Consider the following 23106-nt stretch of genomic DNA (forward strand, 5'->3'; position numbering starts at 1 on the left):
GTACTTAAGAAAATAAAAACGTACGTCCACACAAGGGCTTTCACACATGAATGGTCATAGCAACATGGTAGTAACCCAAATGCGGAGACAATCCAAAAGTCCATCCCTGAGGAACAGGTAAGTGAAACACGGTGTATCCTATGATGAGATAACTACTCAGCCAGGAGAAGGGCTGGAACGCTGACACGCGCTGCAGCGCGCAGGAACCTTTAAATCACTGCGCGGCGTCGAGGAAACCAGTCACAAAGGCCAGAGCTACGGCTCCTCTTGCATGAGATGCCCGCAGTCAGCAAGTCCAAAGGGACTCGTATCTGCGGGCGAGGAAAAGCCGACTGTGGTAATGGTTGCACTCTGTGAACATACTGAGAACCACTGAAAAGTATACTTTAAGAAGAGTGTGGGATATGTGAATTATGTCTCAACAAAGCAGTTACTTGTTTAAAGCTGTAGAAGCCAGTGAAAGGGTTTAGAATACCCTGGCGGCAACAGAGGGTCACAGCGGTTCTGAGCAGGAGAGGAAGCGGCTGTGGCTGCTTTGGGGAGGTCACCCCAGGCACCCCGGTGGGGTAGCTGGAGGGGGTCAGGAAGGGGAAGCCTATGAGAACAAGATGGGGGCTTCCCTGGCAGCCCGGTGGCTAAGCCTCCACACTCCCGGTACAGGGCGCCTGGGTTCGATCCCTGCTCAGGGAGGTAGAGCCCACGTGCCACAGCAGAGTTCACATGCTGTTACTAAAACACAAAAAAAGGACCCCACGCGCCGCAACGAAGACCCGGCACAGCAAAACCGATCAATGCGCGCAAGGAGACATCAAGGAAAACCAGCAGGACGCGAGGGGCCTCGGCGCGGCCCGGCGCCCCGCCCTGTCCCCGGCCGGCAGCCGCCTCTCCGCAATCATAAACGAAGCTGTTTCCCACACGCCTCTCTGACTGCTCACGGTCTCTGTCCCGGTCGCCGTTTCTCCACCCAGCCCTGAACGTGGGAACGTTCCGGGGTTTCTGCCACTTCTTCCGTCCGCCTTCAGGCAGGGTCAGAGCCTCACCTGAGGGGACGTTCGGGCACCGCCCAAGTCCACGCCATCCTCGGGGGGCTCCAGCCGAGCCTCGGCGACCCCTGGCTGGAACTGTCAGCCCAGCACGTCCGACAGCAAATTCTGCAGCTTGTGTCGGTTTCTGACGACGGTTACCTTACCGACGTAAACTCACAGCCCTAAAACGGGGCTTTGAAAAAATGGTCTGTAAGCTGCCTCCAGCAGGGTCCCTGGAATTGCTTCCTGAACGTGGTTTGCCCAGCCCGTCTCGTCCTCCCGTCAGCGTGCTCCAGCAGCGGGACTCCGCGGGTCAGCCTCTCCAGAGCGGCCGCAGGCAGCCCCTGTCCACCCCCTGGAGGCGCTGGGGAGCCTCGGGAGGGGGCGCGGGGAGGCCGGGGAGGCTGCCCGGGGGTGGAGGCTGGCAGCGGAGGGAAGCGTGTGAGCCCCCGGAGCCTCCCGGTCCGACAGCGTCCCCCCGGTCCAGGGCCATCAGCCGGGCCTTCCCGGGAAGAGACCCGTCAGAGACGGAAGGGGCGCGGGAAGGCGGAGGTGGGGCATCTCCTCCCCGCTGGCCGGCTGCTCTGGGACCCAGCTGGGCTTCCTGGACGCAGCGTCACCACCCCAGGCCGAGGACACTCAGAGGGCAGCTGGCTCCCGGCGGCCTCTATGCTGGGGGCAGGGTCCGACCTCTGGAGTCCCAAGTGGTCTCGCCTGTAGGATGCCGACACTCAGGGCTGCTGAGAAAGCAAGTGGGGTCTGTGTGCGTGAGGACCCGGGATTCGCAAGAGCCCCTCGCGTCGGGTCCCCAGGGCTCTCCAGCCTGCAGCCTCTCCCTCTTGGCGCCGCCCCGGGGCTCTTCCCAGGGGCTGGGGCTCTGCTGGCCTGTGCTTTCCCACGACCTCCTCCCTGGCTGGCTCTGCGTTCGGGACCGCACTCCCCTCGCCACATGTAGCCCAGCTGTGAGGGCCCTGGAGCGCGCTTCCTGCCCCAGACACTGCGGGGCTGTTCCTGCACCCTTGTCCCCCAGGCCTCGCAGGGTGCACGGCAGGCCCTCCTCCCTGAGCCTGAAGTCCCCACTGCACCATCTGTGCCACGCCCTGTCCCCGCACCACCCCCTGCGCAGACACGGGGCTGTCCTGCCGCCCCTCCCTCTCCCCCTCCCCTGCCCACTATGTCTGCTCTTTGCTCTCGTGACCCCAGAAGACTGTGGTATATCACCCTCTCACCTTGCCTTCAGGTTTGGGCTCTTCTAGGCATGGTTGGGGTAACCTGTCAGCCAACCTCCCGGCTCTCCCAGTCCTCCCCCTAATCCAGGAGCAGGGACTGTCCAGGCTGGAAATCAATTTCCTCATGCAAAACACAAATGTCACCTCCCCAAAGAGCCGAGACTGCAGGGGACTCACTGCCTGAGTGTCAGGCTGTCACGCACTTCAGTAGGAGGTCAGCACGATAGATCTGTTCACCTTCCAGCCCATCAGGGGCCTCATCGGGGTCCCTAGAGCTCAGAGTGGGCCTGCCCGCCTCCTTTCCACCCACATGCTGGCCTATCAGATCAGGGTTGGTGCCGGGGCCTCGGATCCGAGTTCCATGAGGCGCTGCAGCAGCAGGGGGCACAGCGCCCATGCGGGGCTCCTTCGAGGCTGTGTCCGAGGCAGGGACCCTCTTCTTGACTTTCAGGAGTGGGCCTCGCTCTTTCTCAGCTTGTGGGTTGCAATACGGACGGTGGGACTGGAGGCAGGCCCAGAGCCTTTGGAGGAGGACTCGGGGACCTGTAGGGCTGGCAGGTCCATAACCTCGGGGCCTTAGGGGCCCCTGGCCACGGGGTTGGGGTTCAACCCCTAACACATCCAGGCCTTAAGCCTGGGTGCCTCCAGTCCCCTGGCTTCTGTTCACCCTCTGGAAGCGGTCCTCTACAAATGAAGGCTCCCATTGCTGTAGAGAGGGGCCCTTGGCAGAGGCGGGGTTGTCCAGCCACCTTATGGAAGGCAGGGGCGAGTACGGCCAGCCTGGGCGGCCCCAGCACACCCTGCCTGGGGGACCGTGAGCCAACCCGTGGGGTGGTTGCCAGCACCAGACCCTGGGGTGTTGTCACTCAGCAGGAGACAAGGGCCACGGGCTTGGCTGACACTTCGCTCCTCTGGTTGGAGGCCCTGCTGCCAGGAGCCAGCCCCACCCGTCACTCCAGTAAAACGTTTGGGTCTCACTGCCGGCTGCGTGGCTGGGAACGAGGACAGAGCTCTCTGCCTGCAGCTGAGGAAGGGCCCCCTCTGATGGACCTCCAAGCTGCTGGGGGCTCGGGCGGGATGAGGGTCTGGCCGGGAGGCCGTGAGGGGCGCTTTGTGTGTGTGTGGGGGGGTGGGGTGGGCAGCCAAGCCTGGACTCTTAGGGACAGTCGTGCGGCTCCAGACACTGGGAAGAGTGGCGAGAGGCCTTGGCTGGGGAAGTTGCGATCATGAACTATCGAGAACAAGTGTCTTCAAAAGAGCTAGATTTGGGGGAAAGGAAGCGCCTGGGGGAAGCACAGAAAGGACCCCTCCGAGGCAGCACAGAGGCTCGTTGTGCACAGGGAGGTGGTGGAAGGAGACGCTCGAACCAGGCCCCGGGGCCCTGCTGGCGGGCCGGCCCCGCTGTGCCCAGGACCCAGTCCAGGCACTTAATCCTCATCTCAGCCCATGGTCGTGGGTCCACTGTTTCCATCTGTTTTTTAATTTGTTAATTAAGTTTTTGATGTGGACCATTTTTAAGTCTTAATTGAATTTGTTACAGTATTGCTCCTGTTTTATGCTTTTGGGTTTTTGACTGCAGGGCAGGTGGGATCCCAGCTCCCTGACCAGGAATCAAACCTGCAGCCCCTGCCCTGGAAGGAGAGGGCTTAACCGCTGGACCAAGGAAGCCCCGCCTCTCAGTTTACAGACAGGAAACAGGCCCAGCGACTTGACGGGGCCACTTGGTGCTGAAGCAGCAAATCTGGGGCCCACGTGTGGCCAGTCCGGCTTCAGAGTCTGCCCTCTCAACCCTGAATAATGCAGCTGGACTTCCACATGGCCCCTCACGCCTCTGCGGGGCCTTAACCCCTGACCCCACTGGGTTCCTCTCTAGAAGAGATGACTGAATGGGCTGGGGTCAGCCACCTCCCGCCAGGGGCTGCTGCGTGGAATCCCACATGCCCCTCTTGGGAGAGGCTGCCCCGGCTTGCCAGGAAGAACCTCGTTCAGCACCCTTCAGCTGTGTCCTCATAGCCTGGACCCCGCGTCTTCCTCCAGAGAGACGCGGGGAGTGCCCTCTGCTGGGATCTAAACTACACCCTCAGCTCACAGACAAGGAGGGGCCAGAGGAGAGCATCCCCTCCCTGGGGCCACACTCAACAGGCTTTCTTCCCGAGGGTGACAGGGAGACAGCATGGGGGGGCACACTGCTCTTTGGGGGGTCCCTCCAGGTCCTTCCGAGCAGGGGTTAAGTAACCAGCTCCATCTCCTGAGGGTGATGAGCTGACCGCACTGCTAGGAGGAGGGTGAGGTGTCAGGAACACAGGGGTGATCGCCCTTTATGACCTCCCCTTGAACCTTAATCCCTAGACTCGAGGTCTCGGGGGGTCAGTGCCCTCCTCTGCCCAGACAGGCACCCTGCGCTTGGTAGGGCTCAGAGCAGTCTCTGCCCACCACCTGTCAGAGTCTCCCCCTCCCCACCCGCATGACAACCCCGGAGGCCCCACAGCATCACTGCAGGCTGACAGCCGATGCTCGGAGGACAGGTCTCCCCAAGCGCAGGCACCTGAAGACTTCGTGCAGGAGGAAGTTCAACCCTTTTGTTCCCCACCGGTTCCCTATAGCGTCTAGAATAATCCGAGGCACGCAGAAATGCTGGAGGAGCATTTGAAAGAGAAGTGCCAAGTCAAGGTCGTCCAGCCCTTGACTCTCCTCCAGATCCCTCTCTTCCAGTTTCAGCTGCAAACGACGGGACTGAGCATCACCCGAGCATCAGCGTGCCCGTGTTGCCCACACCTGTGCCTACCCCCGGCTCTGCCTCGAGCACCCCGCCACCTCCAGCGTCTGGCTCCCGGAAGCCTGCCCTCGGCCGGGTGAGGCCCCCTGTGCCCTCCACGCGCATCTGCACCTTTCTCACCCCAGATCCAGGGAGCTTTAAGGAGGGGAGAAGGGAACAAGGAGAGTCCCTCTGTGGGCAGGAGGCCCCGGGCACAGCACTGACCTGTCGCAGCTTCTCTCCAGGGAGGATGGGGGGACGCGTGAGAGGAGGAAGACTGTTGAAAGCGTCACAAGGGAACTGTTCTCAGCCACCCCGGGCAGAGAGAGCCTGAAGCCAGGCGCCGCCTCCCACCCCGCCACAGCCCTCCGAGCACAGGGCCCTCGCCTTCCCGTCGTCCCATCACCAGGACTAACGCCCTCTGTCTCCTGTCCTAGATCACAGGCAGGCGAATCACCAGGCCTTCAGGGAGCCGACTTCCCATGGCTCCCAGGGCGGGGTAAGGCACGAAGGGTAAGGGGGGTACGGGGGGAAGGCCCCTGAGTTCGGACTCTGCTGCGGCCAGGATGGCGGTCCCAGGGCCCCAGCCCCACGGCAGCAGCTTCGCAGACCCGTCCGCCGGGGAGGGCTCACGTCATGCCCTGGGCAGAGAGCTGCGGGCTGCAGGCGTCCCTGGTTCAGGACACAACTCCAAAGGCAATGCTGTCTCTTTTCGTCCTCACCCCACCACGGGCTCCATAGTTTGAAAGGAACCCGGGGGACTCCCCTGGTGGTCCAGTGGCCGAAACTCTGAGCTCCCAACACAGAGGGTCCTGGGTTCAATCCCTGGTCAGGGAACTAGATCCCACATGCCGCAACTAAAGATGCCACCTGCCACATCAGAGATCGAAGCGTTCTGCAGCTACGACCTGGCGTGGCTGAGTGAATTAACGTGAATACAAACATGGAACCTGTGCAAGGCTCTCCCTGGGAAAGGACTTGGCCCACGTGGGGCTTGGAGGTGGGGTCCAGCACAGACTTAACAGATTCTCCCTGATTATTTAAAACACACAAAAAAGATGGGGGGTAGGAACAGAGCGTGGCTCACTCTACTCCACTCTGGGACCATGAGGGGAGGAAGTGGCGGCTGTGAGTTGGTGCAGATGAACCTCGCAGCTTACTCTGTCCACCATTGACTCACTCACTGTCTGGCACCAAAGCACAGGCGGGCTCGGCTCAGCTTCCTTCCGGCTGCCTGGGCTCCTGTGTGGTGAGGGCTGGTCTCTCCCTGACACTCCAAATGAACAGAACTGCTAATAGGTGTGAATTCATGCACCCAGCAGGGGAAAAGCAGAGGCAGGAAGAGAGCAGAAAGTGCCAGCTGCTGTGTCCGGTGAGGTCCCAGCAGAGCAGGCTGGGCGGAGCCACCCGACACAGACCCAGATCCCTGAGGAGGTGCCGGGCAGCTTTCTGTGACCGCCCCCCTTCCTCTTGGACCTTAACTGCCCCTCTACCCCGAGCCCCTAGAGTCCTAGGGGAGCCATGAAGTTTAAAGGTTCTCAAGTAGAAAGTCAACAGGTCTAGCAGGGAAACTTGGTTCCCTAAAATGGAAAGGGGGGCAGGTAAGGAAGACCCAGGCCCGGGCTGCAGCTGGGCCTAAGACTGAGACAAACCAGTACAGTCGAGGGCCGTGTCAAGCGGGGACCAGCAGGCCTCTGCCCTTGGAGCTGCAGGGACACAGGAGGCTGGGGGCCAGATCCGCCACCTGACGGGGCTCCCATGGGGGCACCATGGGGGTCACAGGGCGGCTGGGCACCATCCTCTCAGCAAACCCCTCCCAGGGCTCAATCGAGCTGGGCTCACAGCCGCTCAGTGGCAGGCGCACACACATTGAGTCTACAAGTGTGTCTGGAAATCAGCAGGAGACCCAGGCCCACATCACAAACCCCCACCTTGGGGCCACTCCTGTCTCGCCGTGAAAGCCTCACAAGCCACCTGAACCCTGGGCTGTGCCGGAAGGGCGTCCGGTCCAGCCTGTGGTTCCTGTTGGGCCTTTTTGCTGAGAACACACTGATCTCTCAGACCACAGGCAGCTGGACCCTCAAACAGTGGTTCTGTTGCAGGAAAGGGGACCCCTTCCAGGGCCCGAAACTGGGCTCTTGTCTAACACTCGGAAATGAATTGTCCTAGGAGACATATCTGCTGACAAAGCAAGAGATTTTATTGGGAAAGGGTGCCCTGGTGGACAGCAGTAGGGCAAGGGAACCCAGGAGAACCGCTCTGCCGCGTGGCTCACAGTCTTGGGTTTTATGGTGACGGGATTAGTTTCCGGGTGGTCTCTAGCCCATCATTCTGACTCAGAGTCCTTCCTGGTGGCGCACACATCGCTCAGCCAAGATGAATGCCAGAGAGGATTCTGGGAGGTGGTCGGACACGTGGTGTCTCCTTTTGACGTTTCCCGAACTCTTCCAGTTGGTGGAGGCTTATTAGTTCCCAGTTCCTTACCAGGACCTCCTGTCGTAAAACAACTCATGCAGATGGTTACCGTGGTGCCGGCCAGGGTGGGTGGTTTCAGTCAGCGTGCATCCCCTAACAGTTCCTTTCTCTGTGGGGATCCCTTTGAGGATAAAAAGTTATGGGCCTTCTTGCCTAAGAGGCTCATAGGCACTTCATAATGATTTCAGGGGTTCACTGTTTGGGATCCTGGCTCTGGGACCCCATGTGGTCATAAGGCACCGGGTGGAGCCCTGGTAAGGCTCACCACCGGCCTGGAGGGTACAGGCCCGGCTTCCACTGCCCTCTGGTGCCACCGGGAGGGGGACACACTCCCAGCAGCTGCAGTCAGAGCCCCGAGGTGGCGTGGCTCACCTCTCCTTCAGGCCGATCCAGGGCCCTGAACACTCGTAGGGGCGTCGGCCCCCTGCAGAACCGGGGGGACCAGTCCTCCACTGGCCCCCTGTGGGCAGAGGAGCCTCTGCTTTACCTTGGAAGGAGGCAAGGACGCTGGAAGACTGAGACAGCCTCTGCCCAGCAGAACCCCACTTACTGGCAGTACACAGTCGTACCAGATCACTGTGCTGTGTGCCCTGAGACCGATAGGCTGTCTTCTGTGTATCAGCAAAAATAAATTTTAAAAAAGAAAAGCAAAAAAGAAAGAAAAGCAGCTGTTATTCAAATTGATGACTGAAACAGAAAATTCTCCATTTAAGAAAGACCTAAGCCTGGGGATGCTTCAGGCCCCCACGTCACCTGGAGGAGACAGCGTCGGGACAGTCCCTCTGAAGGGGCAGCATGAGCTGCCGGCTCCCAGCCGCTGCCCCCGACTCTCCAGGCCTTGGGCAGGGGTTGGGCGGAACTGGAGAAGGGGCAGAAGGCCAGTGGGAGCCCCTCCCAGCTGGAAAGCCGTGCTCAGGCGTCGAAGAACAAGCAGAGCATCAAGGCTGATTCCTCCCACCTGCTGGGCTAGACACAGATCAGAGTCAGAGGAGGCTGCAAAAGACGTCAGGCGGCAACGTGAGGTGCCAGCGCGGCAGGGCCAGCGGCTCAGGCTTCTACCCCCAGATCCACACTTGGAACACGGCAGCCCCAGGGAAGCGGTGGACACCACCAGCCACAGCCCAACCTAGGCTTCCCATGCTTCCACACATGTCCAGCCTCCCGGGCCAGAGAGCATGCTGCGGACATGTGGATGTCCTGCAGGTGCCGCGGGCGTGTCCACTCACCAGCACCCGGTGGATCTAGCGCTGGCTGTGGCACCCCCTTCCCCCATGCAGTGGCCGTGGGCAGAGCAGCTGGCTGCAACTTCCTCACCAGATGCCAGCGGCTCAGGCTAGGTGCCTGATGGAGCCAGTTCTTACCCCATCTGGGCGGGAGACCAGGCCTCATTTCCTGTCCCCCAGGACCCAGGCAGAGCCCACGGCAGGGCATGAGGGATCTGAGGCCCACGTCTAAGCAGTCCTGCCTGCTGCCTGGCCAGTGAGGGGCACTCAGGGGCCCTGACAGGCCCCTCCCTCTGCTCACAGACACCTCATCCTACTTTAGGGGCGCCTCACTGACTTTCCATAGGGATAAGAACACACGCTGGTGCAGAAAGCCCAGGCCACAGCTTAACACCTACAACACATCTTCAGAAAGGTGGGAAGGGGTTGTCTGGAGCAGGAGACTGGGAGGGGGTACCGAGAGGCAGAAGAAGTGGCCGGGACCCCGGGCTGCCTCACATCAGGCCGAGCAGGGACCCGCGAGCACCCTCAGGAGCCTGAGGGGCAGGCGAGGAAGTCCAGGTCCAGCTTTTACATCCGCTGTCCTCCGCAGCCTCCGTTCTGAGTGTGACCCCGACTCAGGAAACGCTGTTTGCCAGGGCCCTCCTGAACAGTCTCACAGAGGCTCAGTGTCCCGACCCCCCCACCCAGTTCCAGGAGCGTCTCCCGCAAGCAGAGCTCCCCTGACTCTGGGCGGGGGGACCCCAAGCACCCGCTGTCCCGGGTCCAAGGGCTCCAGGCCTGGGGCCAGCCGCAGCTCCGCGCTGCCGCGCCGGCCTCACTGAAGGTGCTGCGGTCTTCCTCCCGTGTCCCCAGGCCGCCATCGCCGGGTGTGGTGCCCTCGGGCGGGCAGGGCCGGCCTGGCCCCGGCGCGGCGGGGGGGGACGCAGGCCAGTCCTCGCAGGGTGTTAGCGGGCCTCGGTCCCGGGAGACGGCGCCCCTCCTCCAGGGCCCCCGCCCCCCGCTCTGAGGCCCTCAGGGCTCCGAGTGCCCAGGGGCCGGGGCTCGACAAGACCAAGAAGCCAGCCCCGTCCGGGCAGGTGGGGCGGCGGAGCGCTGCTAGCCGGGCCCTTGGACAGGGGCTCAGCGCCGGGACCGGGCCCTTCGAGCCCCCGGAGCTGGGCGGCTGTGCGAGCTCGTCCACAGCGCCCCCTGCTGGCGGGCGGCCCCGCAGCGCCGACGAGCTAGTCCGGGGGAGGGCAGCGGGGGCCACCGCGCCGGCAGAGGGCGCACCCGCGCGCCCGCCCCGCCGCCAGGGGGCGCCGCGCCGGGACAAGGCGCCTCCTCAGGGCGCCTCCTCGCGGCGCCGGCCGGCCGCGCGCCGGTCTGAGGGGCCCGGGCTCTTCTTCCCGCGGAGGGGCTTCGCGCCCTGGGCCGCGACGGCGGAGGCAGGGGCGCCTCTGACCGCGGGTCTGACCGCGGGCCGGACCCCACCGCGCCCTGAGAGGCCTGGGAACACGCGCGCTCCCCCGGAGCCGCCCCGCTCGCCGCGGGCCGCGTCCTGTCCGCCAGCCCGCCCTCCGCTGGAGCCCTGGGAAGGCTTCCGCCTCAGGTCTTCACACGGGCGCCACCGGGCCTGGCGGGAAGGGGCGTCGCCCGCTTGAGGCTCGCTTCGCAACCGGCGGAGAGCGAGAGCCGCCTGAGGGGAACGCGGTCGGAGGTCCGACGGCGGCACAGAGGGTGGCGGCCGAGGGGGCCGTGCTGCAGCCCAGGGGGGCAGCGCCCCGAGAGCGGGCCCAGGCTGCCCGGCAGCCCAGCGGACCTGCGGCCCGAGCCGGCCGGCGGGCGCGCGCGGCGTCCTCCGCGGGACACGGCCGTGCTCCCCCAGGGCTGGGTGCTGGTGTTTGCATGATGACGGGCCTGCACACATTTCCCCTCTCCTCAGGTGACCAGCGGAGGGACCTCTGAGATGCGGTTCTAATTCTGAATACCCTAGTGCAACGCGCGGGTGCGTTTCCTGGTGTGGGAGGAATGGCTGGCGTTTACAGGATGATTGGGCCCCCGCAATGGTATCTTCACTGCTGCCCCCTTCTCATTTAGAGGACTCCTGTCCTGTCCCCGCCCGTCGGCCCTTCCCAGAGGACTTCTAACCTGTCGTCTCCTGCCACCTCCTCCTGGTGGACAGGTGACTGCACACCGTGTATGTGGATTGGGCTTGGATTCTTGCCCCGGGAAACCTTCAGGGGCGATGACTTCCTGCTGGTAGAGCTCAGGAAGACAGAGTCAGGGTCGGCCACCAGTGCCCCTGGCTTCCTGCATCTGTTTACCCACAACACCCTAGCCATGCCATCCGAAAGTGCCCTAAACTATTTAAAGATGAGATGCCTGGTGGCTCAGGGGCTCAAGCCCAGGGCGCCCAAGTGAACTTGAAACTATGAAGCGTGTTCTCTGGTCTCAACCGTGGTGGTTTCTGAGGCTGCCAGCTCCACAGTGGATGTTCTGGTCAAGGGATAAGGGGACAGTGGGTGGGAATTCAAGCCAGTGCTCTGAAACTTCATGTGTACAAATCTCAGACGCACAAGCCATTGGCCATCACTGCCCTGAAGGAAACAACTTGCACGGGGAGCCCTGCTCTGCCCAAGGTGGGCCTATCGAGGGTCAGTGTGAGGCTGCCTGGCCCTGAACTCAACACCATCATCTGCCTTTGCCTCTTTGGCCTGCACCCCACCTGCTGGGAGAGTCAGCCTGTTAAGAACCTCTCCATCCTCCACTGACCCAGGAGTTATAAATATATTTGAAACAGTAACATCCTCCTGTTACATGTGGGATCACCCACCCCCATACCTTGACAGTGTGCTTCTTTACATCACACCGATTGAAACTAGTCCTTTTACATGGTATCTGGATTTACTTCTATTATCTATTTCCAAGTTTAGATTTTTATTTCTGACTTTTCCATCTCCTTTTTTCTGTCTTGTCAACCTCAAAAATAAAAGGCAGTTATTTTTACCAGCAAAATGGGTTTATTCGGGAATAGCAGAGAATTGCAACTTGGGACAGGCAAGTTGTGGTGAGTCACAGGCACGTCAGGAGAGCAGAGAGGGACGTGCTTTCACTGGGCTTAGGAGGAGAAAAACTGTGTGGGAAATGTCCTGCCTTGTGCCAGAGGGAAAACAGCTATACCCCATCTCCCTCTTCCTGCTGGTGATGCAAACCGGGCCTGAAAGGTGCCCCTTCTGACCTCACTCCAGGTAAGATGAGGTTGCTTGATTTATTCTCACCTCCCCCCACTTATACCCACTTCGGGAATTCAAAATACTCCTGTGATTGGAGGGGAAGGCCTGGGGTCACGTCTAGTGTCCAAGCCCTCTGAAGAATCCTGACGGGCCTGCAATCTCTCCCCCATGCTCCCCCACTTCAGAGCAATTACATGTTAGCCTGGGCAATGGAGGGGCCAGGGAAGGTGGACAGGCTCTGTGGGCACGAGACTGTCCTGATGGAGGGGCAAAGAATCAAGGTGCCAGGGAGACAGTAGGGCCATCCCTGGAGCAGTCATTCTTGAGCCAGTGCCAAGGCTGTGCAGGTGGTTCCTGAGCTGCTTACAAAAGTAGGCTTTGCACAGGACCATTGGTTACTTTACTCATCTGGCTGCACTGGCTCTAACTTGTGGCACGCAAACTCTTAGTTGCAGCACGTGGATACAGTCCCCTGTTGTTCATCATGTATGCGCTAAGTCGTGTCTGATCCTTTGTAACACCATGGACTGCCGCCAAGCTGTGCCTAGCTTCCCTGTCCTGTCCTTCGCTATCTCCTGGAGCTTGCTCAAACTCGTGTCCATTGAGTCAACGATGCTATCCAACCATCTCGTCCTCTGTCATCCCCTTCTCCTCTTGCCCTCCTCTCCCAGCTTCGGGTCTTTTCCATTGAGTCGTCTCTTCACATCAGGTGGCCAAAGTGTTGGAGCTTCAGCATCAGTCCTTCTAATGAATATACAGGGTTGATTTCTTTTAGGATTGACTGGTTTGATATCCTTGCAGTCCAAGGGATCCTCAATTCTTCTCTAACACCACAGTTCAAAAGCATCAATTCTTCAGTACTCAGCCTTCTTTATGGTCCAGTTGTTACATCCATACATGACTACAGGAAAAACCATGGCTTTGACTAGACGGACCTTTGTCAGCAATGTCTCTTTTTAATATGCTGTCTAGGTCTGTCATAACTTTCTTTCCAAGTAGTAAGCATCCTTTAATTTCATGGCTGCAGTCACCCTTTGCAGTGATTTTCAGTTCAGTTCAGTCGCTCAGTCGTGTCCCACTCTGCGACCCCATGAATCGCAGCACGGCAGGCCTCCCTGTCCATCATCAACTCCCGGAGTTCACCCAAACTCATGTCCATCAAGTTGGTGATGCCATCCAGCCATCTCATCCTCTGTCGTCCCCTTCTCCTCCTGCCCCCAATCCCTCCCAGCATCAGGGTCTTTTCCAGTGAGTCAACTCTTCGCATGAGGTGGCCAAAATACTGGAGTTTCAGCTTCAGCATCAGTCCTTCCAATGAATGCCCAGGACTGATCTCCTTCAGAATGGACTGGTTGGATCTCCTTGCAGTCCAAGGGACTCTCAAGAGTCTTCTCCAACACCACAGTTCAAAAGCATCAATTCTTCAGTGCTCAGCTTTCTTCACAGTCCAACTCTCACATCCATACATGACCAAGGGAAAAACCATAGCCTTGACTAGACAGACCTTTGTTGGCAAAGTAATGTCTCTGCTTTTCAATATGCTATCTAGGTTGGTCATAACTTTCCTTCCAAGGAGCAAGCGTCTTTTAATTTCATGGCTGCAATCACCATCTGCAGTGATTTTGAAGCCCAAAAAATAAAGTCTGACACTGTTTCCACTGTTTCCCCATCTATTTCCCATGAAGTGATGGGACCGGATGCCATGATCTTCGTTTTCTGAATGTTGAGCTTTAAGCCAACTTTTTCACTGTCCTCTTTCTGGAGCCCCCCAAAATGAAATCTGTCACTAGTTCCCTGACCAGGGATCAAACCTGAGCCCTCTGCACTGGGAGTGCAGATTCTTAGCCAAGGGACCACCAGGGAAGCCCTGCTTTCTTTTAAAAACCTTTCTACTAGAAAAGTGCACAAAAGATGTACAGCTTAACTTATGACATAATCACCATGCGGACTCTTAAAAAGCAGAACATTCCCAGCCTTGCTGAAGTCCTCCTGACCTTGCCCTTCCAGACCATGGCCCCTGCCTTGGTCGTAAGTCAAGTATCCATACAGATGGGGCTGTTTCTAAGAGATTTTGTTCTACCCTTGTGACAAACTACCATGTCTCTCGAAAAGAGAAATCCTCCCATCTGGTTTTTCTCCATGACTGTCTTGGCTATTCTTAGTCCTTTGTGTTTACATACAACTTTTAGAATCAGTTGTTGAATTTCACACACACACAAAACCTATTGGGTTTTTTGATAGGGCTTTTATTAAATTTACATACATCAGTTTGAGGAATAAGTTGACATTGTTACAATTCTTTTTGTTCAGTTGCTCAGTTGTGTCTGAGACCCCACGGACTGCAGCATACCAGACTTCCCTGTCCCTCACTGTCTCCCAGAGTTTGCTCAAACTCATGTCTTTTAAGTTGGTGATGACATCCAACCATCTCATCCTCTGTCATCCCCTTCTCCTGCCTTCAGTCTTTCCCAGCATCAGGGTGTTTTCCAATGAGTGGACTCTTCATATCAGGTGGCTAAAGTGTTGGAGCTTCAGCATCAGTCCTTCCAATGAATTTTCAGGGTTGATTTCTTTTAGGATTGACTGGTTTGATCTTGCAGTCCAAGGGACTCTCAAGAGTCTTCTCCAACACCACAGTTCAAAGGCATCAATTCTTCGGCACTCAGCCTTCTTTATGGTCCAGATCTCACATTGTTATGGTTAGGAGTTGACAAACTTTTTTCTTTAAGGACTAGATAAATAGACTTTGTGGGCTAAGGCAAAAGTGAGAATTTTATGTAGATATTTACATGCCCATTTACAAAGGCAAAAACCATTCTTAACTTGAAGGCTCCTGAATCCCAATAAATCAGATGTTGCTTAGAATGGGTCTGGCCTGTGGTTGGTGGTTCTCTGGCCCGAGCTCACTTGTGTGCTGTGTGCTGTGGGCGTGGTTCTCTGGCCCCTGAGCTCACTTGTGTGCTGTGTGCTCGCAGACTGTCAGTTTCCAGTTTCCTAGTTCTCTCTCCAGCTGTATCTAATCTACTATTATAACCTTCCAGTGAACTCTTACTTTTGGTTTTGGATTTTAAGATTCTAGAATTCACACCCCCCCATCCCCGCCACGTCTGGTATCACCTTTAGAGTAAGCAGTTATTTTACAGTCTTGGTCTGAAAGCTCCTCTATTCCCCAGCCTAAGGGGCCTGTTCCACAGTCTTTGTTTCATTGGTGTTATCATCTTGTCTCATACAGTTGGTCACATTTTATTGCATTCAGGATGCAATAAATTAGTAATTAGCAATATTGCTTGTAGAAAGAACTCAAAAGTTTAAGCTGATGACATTTTCCTCTAGAGGGTTTTTGTTGGCTCCTGCCAACACTTGGGATCATTGGAGTCCAACGTTAAGGACAAGAGTTCGAGGCTGAGCTACAACCCCTCAGAGCCTTCTGCTCCCCACTCTGTCTCACCTGCTCCTGTGCCAGAGGACTGGGGGCCTCACCCCAAAGTAAGGGGTGGTCACCAGGGGCACACCTGTTGGCAGGCCCTAATCCCACCTATGCAAGTCATCAGAACTGCCCATCAGCCTCCTTGAAGACGGGAAACGCCCCCAGGAGGGGAGCGCCCACCACAGCAAGCCCACCACCCAGGGCCTCTGTCTTCTCAGCAATCCTGGTCCAGTAATTCTCCAAACTCCTGTGAGCACCCTGCTGCCACAGGACTTTTACAATACGGTGTGCAGCCTTCTGAACTGACCTCACTGGGGTGGTGAGTACACCGGTACCCAGGCAGAAGTCCTCGTCACAGCCACAGGGTGGAGTTACTCAAGGAGCCTCAGGCAAAGGGGTGTAGACGTCAGTACGCATACGATTCTGGGTCAACACAGGAAGGCCTTGGAAAAACCCGCTGCTCCAGCGCAAGAGCTGCAGCCGATAATCAGGCTCAGTGCTGGGCTCCCTAAGTCAAGGCACCCACGCCGGGGCTGTGCGTGTGCGTGTGTGTGGCGCAGGATGACCCGTGTCACGGCAGACACCCAGGGGTTGGTTATTCAGCCGAGAGACCCCAGGATGGTCCTGAGGCACAGGTTTCAGCCCTCCTTTCTGTCTCAACCTCTATATTCAGCCCAAGGATGTGCAGGAATCTAATTGCCACTGCTTAAATGCATTTATTTCTTTCAAATCAAGCTGAAAAGGCAGAGAAACAACTATATTTTTGGCTACTGGAGGAACGTTTGGCAATTCTCAAAAAAAGAAACACAAATGACAAGTATGTAAAATACTCATTAGAAATAAGCACAAATTAAAACAAGACACTATTTTTCCTCCCATTACAGTAGCAACACGTTCATTTAAGATAATAAATACCCAGTGTCAGGAACTGCCGGGCAGGAGGCTGAGGGGCTCCGCCGCTCCGGGGCACCGAGTCAGGAAGCGGAGCCCGGGGACACCCCCCACCGCAAGCCCACGGCTCACGAGCACGAGGAAATAATAGGAAATCGTGGACAGTCAACTGACATCACATGATTTACAAGAAAGCGGAGGCAGTCTAACAGTGGATCGTTTAAACAAATTACAGCACAGAAGTACAGGTAACGACTCAACATGATGGAGGCAGAGCGGACGTTTACTGACGTGGGAAGCCCGTATTTTGTTAAATGGAAAAAGTAAGTTATGAGAGTACAATATGACCTCGTATTTGTTTTTGAAAATCCTACATGAGTACACACAGAAAACCACTGAGAGGAATGTACACCGCATTATCGTCGGCCGTTTCTGGACGGTGCAAGTATGAGTGATTAAAGACAACTTTATACACGCATCTGTATTTATCTGCAATGAATGTACACCGTTTCTGTGATTAAGGAAAGGTCCAATTTAAAAAACACTGCCCACGTTTTGGCTCATAATTTGAGGGGCTGTATGTGCCCAGAGGCATCTACGTGGTTTGTCCCTTCTGACCTGAGGGGATGTGCAGTTTTTCTGCAAAATGCCACAGTCACGGACGCCTGACCGCCCATCTGCAAATCTTCCAGAGCCTGTGAGTCTACAGCCGGGGACTGAAGCCGCCTGCCCAGGTGAGAGGTTGGTTGCAAAACTGTGTCCAAGGCCTGCACTTTAGTGGGGGGCCCTTAGGGTAAGTTCTGGGGGGAGGAGGGAGAAAGCGGCTGGAAAATGGGGAAAGGAATGTCTGTAAGGTCTCCATGGAGTCCTCGCTCCCGTTCTAGTCTCCTGAGCCTCGGAGGCAGGGAAGGCAGGAGGAGGCTGGGAACCTGGCCTCACGGACTCCCGAGCCAGTGAGGCATCTCAGAGAGAGATGGCAGAACCGAGAAGGGTGCTGAACATCGAACTGTCAAAGCAGCCCCACCACAATGAGAGGCACTGGACGGAGGTCTGACCCCTGCAGAGTCCTGCTGAGCCAGCTGTGTGTGGACTGTGTCGTCTCCCCTAGGTGCCAGGGAAGGGTTACAAGTCCAGGAAAAACACACAGAAAGCCGTGCGAGATACGGCAAAGACCACCCCCAGCACCCCACCCTCTCCACTCATCCCGGGAGATGCCAAGTGCACAGCCAGGGCCGGGGTCTCCTTGGCGTGGCCGGCAGACAGGAGCGCACAGCTGATGTGCAGCTCACTGACAGCAGTGATGAGCTTCCCCAGAGAGAAACCACAGCAGGGTGTGAAGGGAAGGGGAGCCATGGCCGCCTGCACAGTGAAGTCTCCATCAGCCCCAGGAGAAACCCCCGAGGTGGTCTCAGATGTGTATCCAAAGTAAGGTACTTCTGAGGGGTGGTTGGAATCCTGCAGTCTGGAAATGCTTTACTCTTAGAGAATAAATTACTGTAGACAAAGTCAGCCACACAAGTCGCTCTGAGGTGCTCGCGCGCTTTCCTTAACAAGACCCAAAGGCAGGTTTCAGTGGTCAGCACCGTCGTGAGTGCTCTGGGTCACGTGTCCTCAGGGCGGACCGTGGCTAACTCCTGAGTGGAGACAGGGAGCCCGGCACGGGAGGGAGGCCGGGAGGGGAGATCTGCGGGAGTACCGTGTCCGGAGCCGGGAGAGCGGAGGGGAGGAGACCTAAGCGAGCGCCCGCGCGGAGGCCACAAGGAGGCGCGTGGGCCTGGGCCGGACGGGCGGGTGGCGCTCACAGTGGACGTCAGTGCAGAGCAGGCGACAGGGCAGTCCCTGGAGAAAGCTTTAATAGTAGGGGGGAGCCGCACCCCCGCGTCACTCATGGGAAACCCGGTCCAAAGCCACGTAGAAACTGTCCTTGTCATCCAGGCAGTGCCAGCCGATGGGGCCCACCTCGCAGTCTGCACAGACCAGGAACTTGACGTTGCCCACGTCCTTGGTGAAGCCCACGTTCTCGAAAGTGAACATGTCCTCCACCAGCCAGTGCTCCTGCAGGAGGTCGCCCTCCGGGCCGCCGCCGCCGGCCAGCGCCGGCTTCTTCCTCATGGACGGGAGGAAGAGCTGCAGGGGAGAACACAGACCAGGGCCGGCTTACTCCCCGCGGCCCAGAGCTCCCCGCCCAGGGGTTCTCAGGAAAGCCGGGACAGTGCGCCCTGGGTGCGGGGGGAACCGGGGCCTCCCCAGGCGCACAGGGCCCGCCTTCCTCCGCTCCCACCCACCCGGCCCGATGCACCAGCCTTCCTGCCAGCTCCCAAGGGCTCCCTAACACTCAGCTCACGCGTGACCTCCTCGGGTCTCCTCCAACCAGACGACCTGGACTAGCTTCCCACGCCTGCATTTTTCAAAGCGGCTTGACTGAGGTGTAACTGACACACACAACTCAAGTGGACAACCGGACACATTCTGGTACCAACACACCGCTCAGGGACGAGCCTTGACCGCACCGTCAAGATAACAAGTATCCGTCACCCCCAGTTTCCTCACGCTGCTCCTAGCTTATCGTTCTCTGAGACCATCTTATCTGTTTACTGGCTCAGCTGTTTATCAGGGTCTCCCTCCACCAGGTCAATTTTCCTGTTCATGAGCACATCCCCAGTGCCTGCAACAGCACGCCATCCAGAGCAGAGATCACACGTTTACTAACAGGGTAAACCCGGGGTATCTGGCTTCACTCTGCTCCATCACTGTTACAAATATGCTGGATTTAGAAAAGGAACAGGAGGAAGAAAAGTCTACTAGAATTTGGACCGTTATCTCCAGGATCTCCGCATCTCCCACCCACGAGGAGAGCCTTGGTGTATGCATGCACGCATATATACACGCAATCCCTGTGATTTCTTCCATGTGGTGACCCTGGATAGCGCCCTGATCCTGGACAGGCTGCTGAGCTGCACTGAACTCTTGAGATTCTGCTGATGTCTCAGGGAAACCTCTTGTGCTTTTTTCATTAACTATCCACAGTACCCTTTTAAATATAAAATATTCTTTCTCTTTATAAAAATACATTCTCATTATAGAAAACTTGGCAAGCATGCTACACTCTGTGTGTGTGTGTGTGTGTGCGTGTGCACGCTAAGCTGCTTCAGTCGTGTCCAACTCTTTGTGACCTCTGGACTGTAGCCCTCCAGGCTCCTCTGTCCATGGGATTCTCCAGGCAAGAGTATTGGAGTGAACTGCCATGCCCTCCTCTAGGGGATCGTCCCGACCTGGGGATTGAACCCCAGCCTCTCACGTCTCCTGCACTGGCAGGCAGACTCTTTGCCACTGGCCCCACCTGGGGAGCCCGTGCTATGCTGCAGTTGAGGATAAAAACTGTTACAAAACAGAAAGAACTTCTGTTCAGTTCAGTCGCTCAGTGGTGTCAGACTCTGCGACCCCACAGACTGCAGCACGCCCGGCTTCCCTGTCCATCACCAACTCCCCGAGCTTATTCAAATTCATGTCCATAGAGTTGGGGACGCCATCCAACCATCTGTTAACCTTTTTTGTAACTGTCCCTTCAGTAAGTACTTGTGGTGCTCTTAAAGCATGTCCATACATTCTCTGACAGTCCTCCCAAGCTTCGGACACCTTGCCTCCCTCCTTGTGCCTGGTGGGCTGAGGGGGAGGCGGGCAGGCGAGGTGAGGGAAGGCGGGGCCACTTTTGCAGGTTTCTCTTGGAGCTTGAACTGTGGCTTCCCTGAGACCGCTGGCAGAAACTGAGGAGCGGCTCACCACAGCCTGTTCCAGACGCTGGGATCCTCCCGGCCCACAGGTGGACACAGGCGTGAGCAGGCTTCTGAGACGGCCCCTCTGATGGCTGTCCCGTGAAAGACCCCCAGTGGAACAGCCGAGACGTAGCTGGGCCTGGCCAATCCCCAAATTTGTGACCAAAATGGTTTCAAGTCAGGGTCTGGGGCAATTCTGTTATGCGACAAGAACCAGGGCAAGGCCGCCTAGAGAGAGGCAGCATGTTCCACTTTGGTTCCTGATCTCTTACTGTGGTAACTACACACAACATAAGATTGTCTGGTGCCATTGAGGACATTCACAGTACGGTGCCGCCATCACCACCATCCGCCTATCCTCTTACAACCACACTCACCCTGACACCTACCCTCCCCTTCCTACCTCCTGGCAATCACTCATTGGTTCTCCATCTCTAAAATTCAAAAATGTCACACAAACGGAATGATACAGTAGTAATCTTTTGGGACCAGCTTTCTTCACTCAGCAGAGCTCCCTGGAGAGTCACCCACGTCGTGGTGCCCACGGCACGGCTGTCCTGCAGCTCCTTGGTCACCCCTGGGAGGCCCTGGGCTGTTTCTGGGTCTCGGCTCTCAGAAACCAAGATGCACTGAACTCTGGTGCCAACTCGTTCTCATCCCCCTGGGATGGAGGCCAGGAGAATGCCTGCTGGGCCCTGTGAGGTGCCCGTTCAGCTGGAGAACAGCCCACTGCCACCCACACGGGCTCTCCCCTTCTCTCCCACCAGCCCACCTCCTCTGGCTCTCCTGCCCTGACCACCCGTCCCCTCAAAAAGTGTAAGGAAGCAGTGACTCTGTTCTTAACTTACTGCCCTTTGCAGTCTCTCAAGCTCTTCAGTGAATGTTTCTTTTCTCTGTGACTGTAATTTCCTCTCTGAAACCTCTGAGTTTTACCAAAGGACAGAGAACATTTTATAGAGAAACTGTTCACAGGACTTAAAAAGAACACGGACTGTGGGGCTTAGTTAGTTGTGAGGGCCGAGAGCCCCACTCCCTCACTTAAAACCCAGGGTCTGTGTCCACCCTCCACCGCTCTCTGGGCAGCGGGCACAGGGCACCGGGTCCGAGTAGCGCAAGACCCACACTCCCGGTGATTCACGACGTGGGAGGGGCTCACCGACCTGGAGCCAGCGCTCCGCGGGTTCTGGCCGTGCCCTTAGGACGTCCCCCGCCTGCCGTCCCTTCCTCCCGCGCCCACTCCCCGGGGTCCCCGCGTCCACTTCGCCCAGTCCCCGCGTCCACTCCCCCGGTCCTTGCGTCCACTTCGCCCAGTCCCCGCGTCCACGTCCCCTCCCCCAGGTCCCCGCGTCCACTCCCCGGGTCCCCGCCTCCACTCCCCCGGGTCCCCGCGCCCACTCCCCCAGTCCCCGCGTCCACGTCCCCTCCCCCAGGTCCCCGCGTCCACTCCCCGGGTCCCCGCCTCCACTCCCCCGGGTCCCCGCGTCCACTTCGCCCAGTCCCCGCGTCCACGTCCCCTCCCCCCAGGTCCCCGCGTCCACTCCCCGGGTCCCGGCGCCCACTCTCCCGGGTCCTCGCGTTCCCTCCCCCGGGTCCCCGCGGAGCGTGGCGGCGCGCGGGGAAAGAGGCAGGAGGCCGCGACAGGACCACGGACACCGACATCTGGGCCTGAGGAACTACGGCCCAGGCCCCGCGGAGCTCGGTCTGCGCAGCCCGGCGTGGGGGCCCCACGGTGTGTGCGGCCCCGGCGGGACGGGACGGGGTCGAGGCCCGCCACAGCCCCCGCCTCCCCGCGCCCTCACCTGCCGGCGGGAGAAGAGCGCCGTGCCCGGCTGCAGCACGCGGGAGCCGCAGCGCCGGCACAGCACCGCCTTCCGGTTCCGGCCCTCCTCGGATACCAGGTCGCTCGGCGGCGCCGGGGCCTCCATAGCCACCACCCGGGCCCTCGGCGGCGACACGCAGCTCGGGGCCGCCTCTTCGCACCGCGCAGGCGCGGTCCCTGCGGCACTCGCTCGGCGCAGGCGCGGCCTCCGGCGCCGGACGCCACTGCGCAGGCGCGGGCCTTCCGGGCCGGGCGGCTGGGGTCGGCGTGGCTTTGTGACAGGTGTATCCTGGGGCGTGACGGGGCGCTGCTCGGGCTCATCTAGGCGCTGGGCCTCCCTCACACCGGGTGGAAGCTGGGCCAGTCCGGATGTGCGCTTCGTCTCGAGAGCGGCGGGGACGTCCCGATCTCAGAGCAAATCTCAGCCGCAGTAGCGTGCGCACGACACCTGCTCTCTGGGGCGGAGACCGGTGCCTGGAAGCTGCAGATGCTGCTCTCTGCTCGGGTCGCACTGACCGCTCACTGCGAGGCAAGACTCGGTGTTGAAGCGCTTCCCTATGGGGGTACGGTCGGAAGGGCTACCTTCCGGGGCTCGGGATCCAGGCATGGCCTGCAGCCACTGCTCTGGGTCGTTCCAGTTTCGCATTCTCCCCGGTTAGTCTTAAGACGTCTAGCTTACTGGCTGTAGTGTGGCGGGCGCGGTCTTCCCGAGGTGGCAAGGGAAGCGGAATAGAAAGGGGAGCCAAGTCATGTGAGGAATGTCTCGTCTACCCAACCACCCTGGTAGGCATGTTTTTCTTCTTCTCTTTGTCCTTCATTAAGTCAACCTTTGCTAAGCAATTATAGAATATACTACACTATTCTACAATTATAGAATATGAGCATACTATGATGATAGGCAGTCTGTACTGGAGAACACAGTCTGAACAGGAAGCCAGACACAAACCCAAGGACATTTGATAAAGACAATCCACGGAACAAAGTAAATTGGAAGCACCAGTTAGGAGTAATTCTATCTGGGGAGTCAGAGAAAGCTTTACCTAGATGACACTCTTCTCAGAACTATTTGGGAAATTGGTCTGAAACTCAAAAGTCACCAGTGAAGATAGCCTAGGGCCATCGGCTCTTGGTCCCCACTCTTCTGCCTCCCCTCTTCCTCCCTGAGAGAATGAGTCACAAGTGTCACAACTTGGTTTAATCAGCAGCACAATCCATCTGCTAGGGAAAGGCTGGCAGGCCTCTTTCCTGAACCTCTTTGGCTCCCCCTTGCCTCT

At 58.2% G+C, this 23106-nt stretch overlaps 1 protein-coding gene across 1 annotated transcript; it reads right to left on the reverse strand.

Moving 5' to 3' along the window:
- Positions 1 to 16045: 16045 nt before the first annotated feature.
- Positions 16046 to 22239, reverse strand: RABIF (RAB interacting factor). The gene is made up of 2 exons (XM_070384649.1): positions 21813 to 22239; positions 16046 to 18367 (listed from the first exon to the last, which is right to left on the reverse strand). The coding sequence occupies exons 1-2, from the start codon at positions 21936 to 21938 to the stop codon at positions 18122 to 18124; spliced, it is 372 nt and encodes a 123-aa protein (XP_070240750.1). The 5' UTR covers positions 21939 to 22239; the 3' UTR covers positions 16046 to 18121.
- Between the last annotated feature and the right edge of the window lie 867 nt (positions 22240 to 23106).

This window comes from Bos mutus, chromosome 16 (genome assembly GCF_027580195.1).
Source record: "Bos mutus isolate GX-2022 chromosome 16, NWIPB_WYAK_1.1, whole genome shotgun sequence".
Taxonomy (NCBI): domain Eukaryota; kingdom Metazoa; phylum Chordata; class Mammalia; order Artiodactyla; family Bovidae; genus Bos; species Bos mutus.